At 44.8% G+C, this 15,894-nt stretch overlaps 1 protein-coding gene across 1 annotated transcript; it reads left to right on the plus strand.

Moving 5' to 3' along the window:
• Positions 1–9,847: 9,847 nt before the first annotated feature.
• On the plus strand, positions 9,848–11,249 carry LOC311496579 (sialic acid-binding Ig-like lectin 15; the record flags this gene model as incomplete). The annotated part of the gene is made up of 3 exons (XM_084556466.1): positions 9,848–10,004; positions 10,083–10,469; positions 10,810–11,249. The coding sequence occupies 3 exons, from the start codon at positions 9,848–9,850 to the stop codon at positions 11,247–11,249; spliced, it is 984 nt and encodes a 327-aa protein (XP_084412592.1).
• Between the last annotated feature and the right edge of the window lie 4,645 nt (positions 11,250–15,894).

The following is a 15,894-nucleotide window of genomic DNA, read 5'->3' on the forward strand; positions in this document are numbered from 1 at the left end:
AATTTAGAATCACCAATGAACCTAACCAGCATGTCTTTGGACGGTGGGAGGAAGCTGGAGAACCTGGAGAGAACCCACGCAGAAACAGGGAGAACATGCAGACTACACACAGAAAGGAACCAGTGGGCCTGGATTAGAACCCAGAACCTTCTGGCTGGGAGGCATCAGTTCTAACCACCACACCACTGAGTCAGTGTTCTGAAAAACAACCAGAACATTTCTCTTCTTCCCCTGGCTCTAATCCTCTTCCATAGTTATTATTATCTCAACATTCATCTACTCTCATGGACACCTGGTCCACTCCTCCAGTTCTGCTTTAAATGAAACGCGTTAAGAAGAATAAGACGATGAATAAATCTTTATTACACAGTTACACTAAAATAAATCTTTATCAACGCTGGAACATGAATCGTTTTCTTGTGACGTTGAAGGTAAATTCAGTCGATCCTGAAAAGAAAGAAAATATTCTTAAATCAGATTATTTCTTTATTATATCAGTAAATTATTTGGGTTGATCTTGTTCATACCTCCATCACTGGTACACGGTCACAGCACAGTACAGGACGTCTGAAACCACAGAGACGAGAAACTCTGAGGTTACACAGGTTACACTCTTATACATCTTTTAAAGTTGTCAGGGTTTTAGCATAGACTGAATAAAGATGGAACAGCTCCTCTACAGTGAAGTCAAATCAAGTAGAGCTCCCCCTGGTGGCTGGCTGCAGTATAGGTCATAAGCTCCACCCCCTCCATGTTAGTGGGCGGGACTTGTGCCAAACTAAAACACTAAAATACACGTCACATATTTATTTTCAATGATGGTTTCTGTTATTTTAGGTAGTTTTGTTAGTTATTTATTTGATGCTATAGAAACAGAATGTGACATAATGCCGACTACCAGTTGCCATGCCAACCGCTCTGTAAAGTGGTCCTGTAGGACTGTGAGAGTTGTAAAAAAATTAAAACAAATAAGTCCAGTGTATAATCCATCATGTCCTTGTACCAGGTGGAGGTAGAGCAGAGCGTAGTATTAATTAAACTAAAACATGAGTGAGTCTGGAGGAAGTGTGGGCGGGGCATCAATATCACGGCTCCACGTGGCTCCGCCCTCAGACCGTACTGATCAGACTCTGGATCCAAACTCACAAGATGGCGCCGCCCGTATCCCCGGGAAACTAGAGTCAGTTTGACCAATGAGAGGAAGAGGAGACGTGGTGTCCATATTTATATACAGACTATGCTCTGGACAGTAGCTTCCATACACTGCTGTATCTTAGTGCTGTATGACCATAGAAAGGATTTGTCTCCATCTTGTCCTCCTGTCCTGTAAAATACCTGAGCTCACCTGGTTGCTCTGTCAGCTCACCTGTTTCCTGGTTCTGCTGACCGGGCTGGAGGAAGGTGACCGGCTGAGCTGAAACACAAACAGTGGAAATGAAAGCAGCAGCTGCTTTGTGTCGATGATTCATCTCATTTGCAACACAAATACAAGTCTCAGCCAGCGTTTGACAACAGTCCTGTCTGCAGCTGTAGATCCTCTGCTGCAGGCGTCGCTTTAGTAAATTCAGACATTTCTGAGTCGACGGGACTCACAGGAAGTGGAGTCCTGTCCCAACGACTCGATGACTGAATAAGTCGGCTGAACTGTTTCTCCTTCATCAGCCGGAGAGTTTGACACCGGATGTTTCTTTTCTGCAGATACAAACAACAGAGATGAGATGTTATGATCTGTGATTTATTCTGTCACCACGAAGGAACAGAAACGCTGGAGATGCTAAGCTAACTTTAACACTTTAGCAAAAATCTGTGCCAAATGTCACAGAGCTAACCTGGCTAGCCTGACTGCAGTCACTTTTATGTTGTTGTTTTTGTTTTAATTCATTCTAAAGATTCTGCTTGAATGGAGCACGAGCTAGAGCTAATCACAATAAAGAGCTAGCTATAGACCACGTTTCTGCAGAAAGGAGGAGAGGCTATCCATCTGGTTGCAAATCTTCTTAGAAAGACATTTTCACAGCGGACTTTGAAGGAAAAGCTGGATATTGTGAGGAAAGGCCGCCCAACCCTGGAGCTAGCTAGCCTGACCCAGCCGGGGAAACTTTCAGGTCAGCAGCTATGAGCGCTACGCTTGGTTGACAGGCTCTGAGGAGAACTCTAGATAGTTTCTAAAGTTCTGGTGAGTAAAATGAATTCTATTTACATCTGTTATGTATATTTCTGTCATTTTATTGGGTCGACATTGATGCTTCTGCTGGATTTGACGTATGTGGCGCTGGTGGCTGCAGAGAGTGAGAGGAGACTTTATGAATTGTTCTAAGTGAGTTTCTTTCTTTAGTAATGACATTCATCTCTCTATATGAGATACCTGTCTACCATGCTACGTCCTGTTTTATTGTGTATCTGTATGATGTTGATGGTTTCTACAGCAGTGGATCATAACCATCGTATTAAGACGTGTTTTAATGAGGTTGGAGGTCATTGAAGGTCAAGATGGTAAATACACGACCAAGAGTATAAACTCAGTAGCTGCACTTCTCTGAACATATTTGAACCTTTTAAAGAATAACCTCTATAAAACTGTGTTACAGCAGATATTCATGAAACTGAGACACAGGTTTAGTTTTGGTTGTTGTTGTAATACCACAAGAGACCACTTAGTCAAAATGTCAGTGTTGCGTCAGTTGCTCACTCCAACAGAAGCACATGAGTCCTGTCGACATCGTCGGGAACAAGACGAGGCCAACGACAGCCAATACGATGGTCAGGACACCGGGCAGTGAATCACTGGTGGGATACGTCCTCTCTACTTCGTCCAGAGGACTCTCCACCCTGCAGGTCAACACCTCGTCCTCCAGGTAGGGGACGCAGCTGATCCGACGGTAGGGCCCCATCTCTGTTGTGTGGCCCTGGGGCTCCAGAAGGCGCCTGGAGGCCGTCAGCCACACCATTTTAGGCAGCGGGTGGCCCTCGAATTCACACCGAAGCCACCGGGGGGCGCTGCCAGGGCCGCAGGGTTCATCCACCACAGAGAGGCTCAGGATCTCGGGTTTAGCTGCCAAATAGTGAACCACAGAATCAGGTTGTTAAATCCAGTGATGGCAATAACGGCGTTAAAATAGACGGCGTTACTAACAGCGTTATTTATTTCAGTAACGGGTAATCTAACTAATTACTATTTTCTCCGTTGCAACGCCGCTACCGTTACCGACAGTAAAATGTGGTGCGTTACTTGCGCCTAACCCCTAACCCTAACCCTAACCCGTAGGTGTTTTTCTGTTGGTTTTTGTCCCCCTGTGGCTGCGGTGGGGGCGGTAGCGGCATAAGTGATGAAGACTGACTAAGGTAGGGTAAGATGGTAAGCCAATCAGTGGCAGGGCAGTGTTCAAAAATCTAATTCTTAGACTTTAATAGTGGAGTAATTCAGTTTCTTTTTTCTTTTTTTTTTAACACTTTATTTATGGTGTTTTTTCACAAAACGGATACATGTGTAAATTACCATGTGATATTTCACAATCAAAACAACAACCACAACAATTGACGCAACACCTAATAGACAAATACATACAAAGGAAAAACAAAACAAAACAAACAAACCCAAAAAAAAAATAAAATAAAAAAAAAGGGGTGCATCACTGTATAAGTACAATAGGTAAGTAGGATAGAGCAACAACAGTCTAAACATGAGGTATATGTTCACAGTTCCAGACCAGGTAAGGTATTCACATATTGTATAAAAGGGTCCCACGTTTTATAAAATTTGTGAACAGAGCCATTGAGAGTACATCTAATCTTCTCTAGCTTCATATTTAGCATGACGTCTCTAATCCATTGACTGCTTGTTGGAGGAATTGAATCCTTCCATTTAAAAAGAATGGCATGTCTAGCTAATAAGGAGAGAAAGGCAATGACCCTTTGCAGGTGTGCTGGGAGAGTGGACCCATCTGAACACGATGCAATACCAAAAATCTCAGTTGTTGGAGAGGGCTCAATATCACTATTGTATGATTTGGAAATTGTGTCAAAAAAGGAATCCCAGAAAGGGGCCAATTTAGGACAAGACCATAGCATATGGTAGTTACTAGCAGGGGCCTGTTTGCACCTGTCACAAATGGGGTTTATTGTTGGAAATATTTTTGCTAGTCTAACTTTGGAAAAGTGCAGTCTATGAAGGACCTTAAATTGTATTAAAGCATGTCTAGAACAAATAGAAGATGAATGGACCCTAAGCAGAGCCATGTCCCATTCTTCATCTGAAAGTGGGACTCCCATATCACTTTCCCATTGCTCCCGAATATGAGATACAGAGGGACTGAGCGTATCCATTATCTGTGAATAAATCATTGACACCCTACCTTTTTTAAACAAATTCACCCTTAACAGAGAGTCAAGACAAGACAAAAGGGGAATGTTTGGGAAATTGGCAAATTTCTTCCGCACAAAATCCCTGACTTGTAAGTAGCGGAAAAAGTGAGCATTGGTCAGCTCATATTTTGCAGACAGTTGTTCAAAGCTTGCAAAAGTATTTTCAATATATAAATCCCTAATGCTATGTATACCTTTGTCATGCCAGGTCTGGAAGCCTTTATCTAATAAAGATGGCTGGAAAAGGTGGTTGTTTACTATGGGAGAGTGGGAAGAGATGCTCTGGACACCCAAGCATTTTTTGAATTGTTTTAAAATATGTAATGACTGAGTTACCATTACATTTCCACTCACATTATTAACTGTTGGTGGCAGGGATGCACAGAATAAAGCAGGGAGTGAGTGTGGACTGCTAGTGGCTCGTTCGATTTGAAGCCACGCAGGAGCTGTGCCACTCCAATCTTTCAACCATAGAGAGATAGCATTCAGATTTGCAGCCCAATAATATGAACGAAGGTTTGGTAAGGAAAGTCCACCACAAGTTTTTGGTCTCTCCAAAAATTCTTTCCTTATGCGTGCTGATTTATTATTCCAAATAAAAGGAGAGATAGTTTGATTAAATGCCTTGAAAAATGACAGTGGTATAAAAATAGGTACAGCTTGAAATAAATAAAGATATTTGGGTACTGTGTTCATTTTTACAGAGTTTATTCTCCCGATAAGGGATAATGGTAAAGTGGACCAGCGCTTGATGTCTTTTTTGGTCTGTTCCAGAAGAGGGGCAAAATTGTTCTTAAATAAATGATGGTAGGACTTGGTAACTTTTACTCCCAGATATGTAAAAGAGTCAACTGAGAGCTTAAATGGTAGGTTGGGATAATTTTCAGCAGTTTTATTAATGGGAAAGTACTCGCTTTTGTTATAATTAAGTTTGTACCCTGATATTTTTCCAAAGTTTTCCAGAACAGTTAGAGCTTCAGGTATGCTCGCGATAGGATTAGTGGTATATAATAATAAATCGTCGGCATAGAGTGAGACTGTGTGTGTTAGGCCACCACGCACAATACCTTGAATGCGACTATTGCTTCTTAGAGCTATTGAAAGTGGCTCTATAGCTAAAACAAAAAGTAGTGGACTTAGTGGATCTCCTTGTTTGGCCCCCCTGTGTATAGAAAAGTAATCAGAAGAGATTGAATTGGTATAAACCGATGAAGTTGGGTCAGTGTATATCAACTTAATTAGTTTAATGAATTTATGGCCAAATCCAAATCTAGACAATGTATGGAAAAGATAGTCCCATTCGACCCTATCGAATGCCTTTTCAGCATCAAGTGATATTACAGCTTCCGGGGATAGGTTATTAGGTTTAGTATATAAAATGTTAAACAGGCGCCTCAAATTAAAATAGGACTGCCTGTCCTGGATAAATCCAGTCTGGTCTTCTGAGATTAAGCAAGGAAGGGCTGACTCAAGGCGAAGTGCAATAACTTTTGAGAATACTTTACCATCGCAGTTTGTCAAACTGATGGGTCTGTATGATGAGCAGTCAAGCGGATCTTTGTTTTTTTTCAGCAGTAGTGTGATAGATGCCTGACGGAGCGTTGGCGGGAGAATTTTGCTTTCTAGTGCTTCCTTATAGACTGAGAGAAGAAGAGGGGCGAGTTGGTCCTTAAATTTCTTATAGAATTCTGTAGGGAATCCGTCAGGGCCAGGGGCCTTACCACTTTGTAGAGACATTATTGCAGTGAATATTTCTTCTTGTGTGATTGGCTGTTCTAATTTTGCCTCGGTTTCAGAATCAATTGTGGGAATATCTAAATTAGAGAAAAAAGTGTCGAATTGGTGTTGATCCGGTTCTAAGTCTGATGAGTATAATTTGGAGTAAAACTCTTTGAATTGATCATTGATGGCTTGATGATCCTCAGTTACTGAGCCATCAGATAGTGTAATTTGTGAGATGACATGCGATGCTGCTTTCTGACGAAGCTGACTGGCCAGTAATTTGGAAGGTTTATCGCCCTCTTCGTAGAATCTAGAGCGGGATTTAAAGATTAACCTTTCTGCCTCAGTAGTTGACACAAGATCAGCTTCAGTTTGCAAGCCTATTCTCGCCTTGACCAGATCTGGAGTTGGAGAAGCCGAAATGAGGCTATCCAGAGCCTTAATTCTAGAGGACAGATCTGCAATGTTATTTTGGTGAATTTTCCTTGTATATGCTTCATGAGCAATGATCTGTCCTCTTAGATATGCCTTAAGTGCTTCCCATAAAGTTGAAGCTGAGACGTCATCAGTAACATTTGTATCTAAGTAGATATTTATTTGTTCTTCAACAAACAGTACAAAATCAGAGTCAGCCAGCAGAAGTGGATCAAGCCGCCATGACCGTCTTGGCCTTTGAGATGGGAGTTTTATAGTCATACTGACAGGGGCATGATCAGAGATCATAATTGGATTATATTTGCATTCAGAAATAGCATTCAGTAGAAAAGGATCCACTAGAAAAAAATCTATTCTTGAAAATGATTTGTGTACATTTGAAAAAAAAGAATACTCCCTCTTGGTAGGATTTTTAAATCTCCATGGATCTATCAATTTGTGCATATCCATGAAAGATTGTACTATTTGTGCTGACTTATTTGGCCTTGACACAGAGTGAGATGAACGATCGCAAATTGGGTCCATTACCAGATTGTAATCACCAGATAAAATAAGACGATGACTGTCTAGATTAGGAATAGAACTAAACATCCTCTTAAAAAAACAGTCATCGTCAAAGTTAGGGGCATAAATATTAACTAATATGACAGGGAGCTGAAATAGCTTTCCCACGACCATAATATAGTAATTCAGTTTCTAACTCAGTTACTTTCTGGAAGAAGTAACTAATAACTATAATTAATTACTTTTTAAAAGTAACGTGCCCAACACTGGTTCATTCATTTTTTCTGTTTTCCATCTGAGAGACTGATCGTCTCCTCAAACGCCAGAACTGATTTATCCATCCTGATCAATGACTGTGACCAGAGATTTAACCGTTAGACCAGATCAAATGATGTCATCAGATACATGAGTTCACACCAAAGGAGGAGCATCACATCTACTGGAAACAGAACAGAAGAAGAAGAAAACAAGAAGAAGGAGGAGGCGGAGACAAAGAAAGTGCTCAAGATAAAAGGCGGAACAAATGAAGAGAAAGAGAAGACCGGGGGAACGTTCAGGTCAGCAACTATGAGCGCTACCCTTGGTTGACAGGCTCTGAGGAGAACTCTGAATAGTTTCTAAAGTTCTGGTGAGTAAAATGAATTCTATTTACATCTGTTATGTATATTTCTGTCATTTTATTGGGTCGACACTGATGCTTCTGCTGGATGTGACGTATGTGTAGTGTAGTAATGACATTCATCTCTCTATATGAGATACCTGTCTACGATGCTACGTCCTGTTTTATTGTGTATCTGTATGATGCTGATGGTTTCTATAGCAGTGGAGTCATAATGATCATATTAAGACGTGTTTTAATGAAGTTGGAGGTCATTGAAGGTCTAGGTGGCCCACTAGAACCTCTACTCCTCATCCATCAGATCCTTACCTTCAACAGACAGATCTATCTTTGTTTCAAAATAATTTCTCCGCCACGGAGAAGTGTTCTCCAGCTCCACTTTGCAGAAGAACAAGCCGTCGTCCATCAGCTCCACCTTCCTGATGAGCAGCGACATCTCCCCCCGTCGAGGATCTCCATTAAGAGAATATTTCAGCTCCGGCCATGAACAGTTGTTGCCTCCTTCCATGGACTCGTTTTTAACTGTGCACACAAAGAACGGCTCAGAGATCGTTGTTCTCGCCAGCCACTTCACCGTGATCCTCCCTGAGTAGTCCGTTCTCTCTGGAGTCAAGGAGCAGCCCAGGACGGCGTCGTCTCCTCTGGACACGGTGACCGACGGAGACCCCGTTATCTTCCAAGCATTCAGGACAGAACCTGAGGAGGACGAGAACATCTGGAAGCTCAAATTCACAACATCATCCCTGGTCCTGACTCCTCTGTTAAAACCTGGAGGGTCCAGATCTTACCTGTGACCATGGTGGACAGAATAAGACAGAAACACTGCAGCCTCATCCTCAGACCTGTTACCAGACACAAGAGAAACAGTCAACAATCAAACAGTTGAACTGAAACAGCAGATTGAGGAAGAGTTGACTGACCTGTCATTAGTGAACTTATCATTTCTGTCCAGATGTTGCAGAGAGAGAAATGTTTTTAGGTGAGGGGCTACCTTTTTATCTGCTGAATGTACAGGAAACAACTCAAACTGAGCAGTCTGTCACTAACTGCATTATAATTAGGCTCATGGCCGTAGCTAACTCTCTGTGTGACAAAACAGGAAGGAAGAAATCATCAGAATATGGGGGGGGGGGGGGGGGGCTGGAGCCTGTCACTGGGTGAGAGGAAGTGAAGCTGCACCTGCAGCAGCTCCAGGATTCAAACTTTCAAACCAACTGGACTCAGTTTGTCCCACGAGACTGACCAGAGGACACGAGGACGCGCTTCACATCAGACCAGCCGGATGGATCCGTGGGGTTTGAGGAGTCAAACGAGCCGCAGGTGGAAACCTCAGCACCACAAACCATGTCACCACACCACAGAGGTTTTAGTTTTCTGAACTCTAAACACCCAAAGAGACACAGCGTCTTAAAATGAGACACACAATGAGACAAGGAGACGCAAAACATCTGCAAACAGCTGGACACAAGATGGGGGGGGGGTTGAATCCTGTCACTGGGTGAGACCCTGGACAGGTCTCCAGTCTATCACATGGCTAACACAGAGATTACAGTGACAGTATGACACTGACCAACAAACACAGAAAAAGATTTAATAACAATAATAGTATCTGCTCTCTCTCTGCAACATCTTTCTGTTTGACTTCTTCTTTCCATCTGGACGGAAATGATAAGTTCACTAATGACATGTCTGTCAACACTTCCTCAATCTGCTGTTTCACTGTTTCTCTTGTGTCTGGTAACAGGTCTGAGGATGAGGCTGCAGTGTTTCTGTCTTATTCTGTCGACCATGGTCACAGGTAAGATCTGGACCCTTCAGGTTTTAACAGAGGAGTCAGGACCGGGGACCAGATGTTCTCGTCCTCCTCAGGTTCTGTCCTGAATGCCTGGAAGATAACAGGGTCTCCGAATTCTCTGAATGGAGCTGGTCGACGGGGGGAGATGTCGCTGCTCATCAGGAAGGTGGAGCTGATGGACGACGGCTTGTTCTTCTGCAGAGTGGAGCTGGAGAAATGATTTTGCAGCAAAGACAGATCTGTCTGTTGAAGGTAAGGATCTCCTGGTGGATGAGGAGTAGAGGTTCTAGTGGTAACCATGGTAACCTTTATTCATCATCTACTAATCAGTAAACATCAGGAGGGACAGTAGTTTAAAGTTTGTCTCACGTTGAACTGATAAAAATAAAGCTGGTGATATAAATAGAAGGATGGAAAGACCCTGCGCTGACATGAGACGTCTCCGGGAGAGTCTGAGTCACATGAATCTCAGACGCTGTCTCGTCCGTCCTCATGTCCTCACTCGTCTCATGATGGACGCCCGGCCGGTCGTCAGCGCTCTGTCTCTGCTGCTCTGTGTTTCAGGTGGTGAGCCGACGTCGTTTCTCTTCCTGTGGTTTCACCGTCGTCTGAATGTCTGACTGAACCGTTGTGTTTTTCTCTCAGGGGCCCTCGGAGACGACGGCTGGCACATGAAGGTGGAGGCCGAGGTCCGGGGCATCGAGGGCTACCCGGTGGTGCTGCCCTGCACCTTCAGCCACCCCCAACACTCCCAGCATTCCTCCCTGCAGGTGCTGTGGCGTCTGGGCCACGGCCAGGGCGCCACCGTCTTGTACCGCTGCTCCAGCCGACCCGGGACCAGCGCCTGCGAGCCGGGGCCACAGCAGGACCAGCGCTACCGGCTGGAGGGGAACCCCAGGGAGCACGTCCTGTCGCTGCGCATCAACGGCGCCACGCTGCAGGATAACGGGCGCTACTACTGCCGGGTGGAGGTTCAGGGACGAGAACACATCAGCTTCGAGGACAAGATGGGGACGAGGCTGAGAGTGGAGGGTAAATGACCTCGATGTGTTTAGTCTCTGAACGTAGAGTGTTGTAAAGTTGTTCTAGAGTCTGTCTGTTGGAAACTGATTCCACTCCAGCAAAGATTTGTCGGGCCAATCAGATAATTTGGGGGCGGGGCTTAATTTGGTAACGGCGTGGAGTTGAATTAGTAACAAAATGTTTAGAGTCGAATGTCTCATCTATTGTAAAAGATACTGACAGGAAATAACGTCCAGTTTCTATTTCCTTCCTCTGGTGACCCTCTGGAGGGTCCGGGACCCCCAGGTTTAGAACCTCTGGACCCTTTTTATTTAACTGCTCTTTTTCTTTCTCTTTATTTTTTTTGCAGCTCCTCCAAAGATCCTGGACCTGTCGGTGGAGGGCAGCGAGCAGTCTGGGTTCAGAGCAGTGTGTCGGGTCCAGGGCTCCCCGCTACCAGACGTCCAGTGGCTCGGTCCAGACGACCTCCTGGAGGGCTCCCCGGCGGGGCCCCTGGCCCAGGGCTCCTCGGCTCCTCACTACCAGACCGTCAGCCAGCTGAGGGACGTGGAGCCGGGCCAGCGCTACACCTGCAGTGCCTCCAACCCTCTGGGCAAAGAGCAAGCCGCCCTGTACGTCCTGGCCCCCAAACCCCCGCTGACCACCGCCGGGGCCCCGCCTCCTCTCCTGCTCCTCCTGTCAGCATCGCTAGGGGCCAAAGTCCTCCTGCTGGTGGGGATGGGGGTGTGGATGGTACAGGGTGGGGCTCTGCAGGGAGTCAGCTGCTGGAGGAAACGAGCTTCGTCTTAAATGAACCGAAGAATTATTCTTGTTTTAATGGAAGGATTTAAGACGCAATGAATTATTAAATGATTACAGATTGTTTGTGGAAATTATGATTTGACATTTTCTTCCTGAATTAAAATAATTAATAAATGATTTATTTACTTTTATTTTATATATAGCCCTGTGACAAGAGGTTACAGAAGATGAATGAATGAATGAATGAATATTATTAGAATTCTTTTTTTATATATTTTATATATTTATGTATATATAAAAAAATGAATAATTTTTCCAGAACATACTGTAAAAAGTGACTTTTCTTATATTTGAATTTATGGCCTAAAATTTTCTTTCTGAATAAACTGTGAGAAATAATTAAAAAAAGAAAAGAAAAGAAAAGAAGAAAAGCAAAGACAGTTTATTTTCACACGTTAAAACTGATTTATTGGTTGATATTGGGTTCATTCATGACCTCAGTTCATTTTAACAAAGTCTCAGCCTCCTCTGACTCTGAGCAGCTCAAGTTACAACAAACTGAGAAATAAACTTCTATTCTAGTTTCTATGTTGAAGCAGGATTATAACAAGCAGCAGCTCAACACAAAACAAAGAACATCACTTTTAATTTAACTGGGATTATATTTAAATTAAAAGACCAGAAACAATAAAGATTATGTTTTAAGAACATTTAAGAATAAAAAATGATTAACTCATAAAACTTTTATTTGCTGATATCAAAGCTGATCTCCTTTAGGTTGTCTGACATTAATCTAAACTTGAGTAGAATAAATAATTCAACTATTGCAGAAGCAGCCACAACGCTAGCGTCATCTGGATCACATCAGGAAAATGGCCTTTTTGTGGCAGACAGGGTGGACGTCCTTGCAGCAGTCCTCGTCCTTCCAGGCTCCGTCCTTACTCTTTTCCAGACTCATAACAACACACTGGCCTTCGTCCACCCTGCCGGGCTCGTCGCTGTCCCAGTTGGTGTCATCGACCGGACTGCTGTCCCGCCAGTACCACTCCCCAGTCAGGGAGCTGCGACGCATACCGATCCACACCTCCTTCAGGCCGTCGGCGTTGGCCTCGCTGACCGTCTTGTGGACTTGTTGCTGATGTTTGGTTTTTGAGAAGCTGACCAGCTCCAGGTCGTTGTCCTTGCAGTACTCCAGAGATTCACGCCAGCCTTGTGGAACCTCTCCAACTTTGACGACTTCGGGCGACAAGGTGCAACCTTGAAGATCTGTTGAGGAGTGACAAGAAAAATGAAGCATCAACTACACTCCTAGTGAAAGACAAACAGATGCTGACGTCAGAACACAACAGTGAGACAAAAGAACCAACTGGCTTTATCGTTTAGAAAACAGAAGGACATTTTCTACATTTCTTCATAGAAATGACTCAGAACATCATCAGATGTTCACACAAATACTTGAAAGTAGAAAAAGAAACCTCAGTTAAACACATGAAGCAGAAATATTAGACTAAAAATGAGCCAATATTACATATCAGAGAGGTGAACCTCTAGGATTCCTTCAGTTCAGAAGAGTTTCCATCAGTGTGATGAGACTCAGGTGTGGTTCAGTTCCTGGTTTGTGGACCAGGACGGCTTGTCCTCATTGATGGACCAATGAATTGTGAATTCTACCAGTGAACTCTAAAAGAAAATGTCAGGACATCTGTCCATGAGCTGAATGTGAAGAGAAACTGGGTCATGCAGCAAGACAACGAGCCCAAGAACACAAGTGGTTCTACAAAAGAACGGTTAAAGAAGAACAAGATGAATGTTTAGGAACGGCCAAGTCAAAGTCCTGACCTTAATCCAATAGAAATGTTGTGGAAGGACCTGAAGCAAGCAGTTGATGTGAGGAAACCCACCAACATCTCAGAACTGAAGTGGTTCTGTTCTGAGGAATGGGCTAAAATTCCTCCAAGCTGCTGTAGACCACTGATCAGCTGTTACCAGAAACCGGGAAGGCTACAGATACTTTACAACTCACAGATATGAACAAATGATGAATTCTCTTTAATAAACAAACACAAAAGTACAATATTTATATTTCATGTGTTTGATCGGGTTCTCTTTGTCTCATTTCAGAGCTTGTTTTGAGTCATTTTTATGCAGAAGTGTTGAACATTCTTACCGGCGCTGAATTTGCCTATTTCAAGGAGTGTTTGCTGTTAAAATGCGTGGCTCCATACCTGGGGATTTACTGATGGCGGCTGCTGGGTTCCCGACCAGAGAGACATTATTCTTTCCCAGGAAGTAGACCGCCATTTTGGAGGTAGCGTGCCAGATGATGTTCTTACCACCCGGTAGAGAAACACGAGCGGAGACATAATCTGTGTCTTTCAGCTCTTTCCAGTCCGCTCCCTCCTTAGAGTCATGACCGACGTGGACGCCAGCGGTGGAATCCTTGTGGGTCAAGATCACAGCAAAGTTCTGCAGACTGGGGAGGGAGGTGATGGTGTAACAGCTGGCGAAGTCAGACTCCGGGATCAGAGTGATGAGGAGGCCCGGCCGGTAGAGGATCGCTGTGCCGGCTATGCTAACCTTGGATTTGAAGTTCTCCACTTTGGTTGATTCCCCGTCTGACAGAAGTACAGACGTCTCCTTCTGATCATCCGTGGCCAGCTCTGGAGGAATGAAGAACGTCTGCGTCTCGTCTTTCGCCGGCGGCAGGATGGTGTACACCAGTCCACAACTACAGTCTTTCAGGAAGGCGCAGGGGTGACCGAAGAGGACGGACACCGGCTCGCTGGCTTTCACGACTCGCAATTCATCATCTGGGTTTAGCCAGACCTGAGCAGTCTCACTGGGGTAAAGGGAAACAGTTTGAGACTGTTTGCCTTCAACAGTCACTTTGTTGGGTTTGTCGTTGTTGATGATGATCAGTCTGAACGGACCTTTCTCTGTCACAGCTTGGGTGACTATGTCTTTAGGGTCAGTGGTTCCTTTGATGGTGGGTACAGGAGGGATGAAGTAATCTGTGGAGAGGTTTTCAGTCGGTATAACCAGAGCCGTCTGCATGCTCTGCCTCCTCGAGCTGATGGACTGAACCGTGATCCGCTTGGTGCTGCTGATGTGGAGAGTTCTGTTAGTTTTGTCTGACTTCCCAAGCTCCAGTTGGGGCTTATCATACAAAGTCACATCCTCCGTATCTCCAGAGGACATTGTATATGTGCCAATGCTGACATCGTTGGGGTTCATCTTGACCGTGACCGTTGTATCAGGGTACAAGGCAAAGATCTTGAGGGCGTTTTTGGGATTATTGGGGTGATAGTAGGCGATGTTCTCCGGAAAAGCCACGACAAAATTCAGGCCAGTGTTGTTTTCAGGTGAAGAGGCTCTGGATTCTGAAGACAGAAAATATAAATGTATGTACACTGAAGGAAAAACTGTTCCACAACTTTAATTCAACAGAATGTTTCAGTGTCATTCCACTGGAAACATGGTGCCGATAAAATAAACCTCTACCTGATGAATACCTCCAGAACCATCAGGTCTATGTTTCTGAACCTGGTCTCTATGACCCTGGTTTCCATGGACCATGGTCTCCATGGACCCTGGTCTCTATGGACCCTGGACTATATAGACCCTGGTTTCCATGGACCATGGTCTCCATGGACCCTGGTCTCTATGGACCCTGGTCTATATAGACCCTGGTCTCTAAGGACCCTGGTCTCTAAAGACCCTGGTCTCCCTGGACCCTGGTCTATATAGACCCTGGTCTCTAAGGACCCTGGTCTCCCTGGACCCTGGTCTATATAGACCCTGGTCTCTAAGGACCCTGGTCTCTATGGACCCTGGTCTCTATGGACCCTGGACTATATAGACCCTGGTTTCCATGGACCATGGTCTCCATGGACCCTGGTCTCTATGGACCCTGGTCTATATAGACCCTGGTCTCTAAGGACCCTGGTCTCCCTGGACCCTGGTCTATATAGAGCCTGGTCTCTAAGGACCCTGGTCTCTATGGACCCTGGTCTCTATGGACCCTGGTCTATATAGACCCTGGTCTCTAAGGACCCTGGTCTCTATGGACCCTGGTCTATATAGACCCTGGTCTCTAAGGACCCTGGTCTCTAAAGACCCTGGTCTCCCTGGACCCTGGTCTATATAGACCCTGGTCTCTAAGGGCCCTGGTCTCCATGGACCCTGGTCTCTATGGACCCTGGTCTCTATAGACCCTGGTCTATATAGACCCTGGTCTCTAAGGACCCTGGTCTCCCTGGACCCTGGTCTATATAGACCCTGGTCTCTAAGGACCCTGGTCTCTATGGACCCTGGTCTCTATGGACCCTGGTCTATATAGACCCTGGTCTCTAAGGACCCTGGTCTCTATGGACCCTGGTCTATATAGACCCTGGTCTCTAAGGACCCTGGTCTCTATGGACCCTGGTCTATATAGACCCTGGTCTCCATGGACCCTGGTCTCTATGACCCTAATCTCCACGACCCTGGTCTCTATGGACCCTGGTCTCTATGACCTTAGTCTCCACGACCCTGGTCTCCATAGATACTGGTCTCTATGATCCTGGTCTCCATTGACCCCGGTCTCCGTGGACCCTGGTCTCTATGGACCCTGGTCTCTAGTCTCTATGGACCCTGGTCTCTATGACCCTGGTCTCCATGGACCCTGGTCTCTATGATCCTGGTCTCTATGGAC

Source organism: Chelon labrosus (genome assembly GCF_963514085.1).
Source record: "Chelon labrosus genome assembly, chromosome: 12".
Classification (NCBI taxonomy): Eukaryota; Metazoa; Chordata; class Actinopteri; order Mugiliformes; family Mugilidae; genus Chelon; species Chelon labrosus.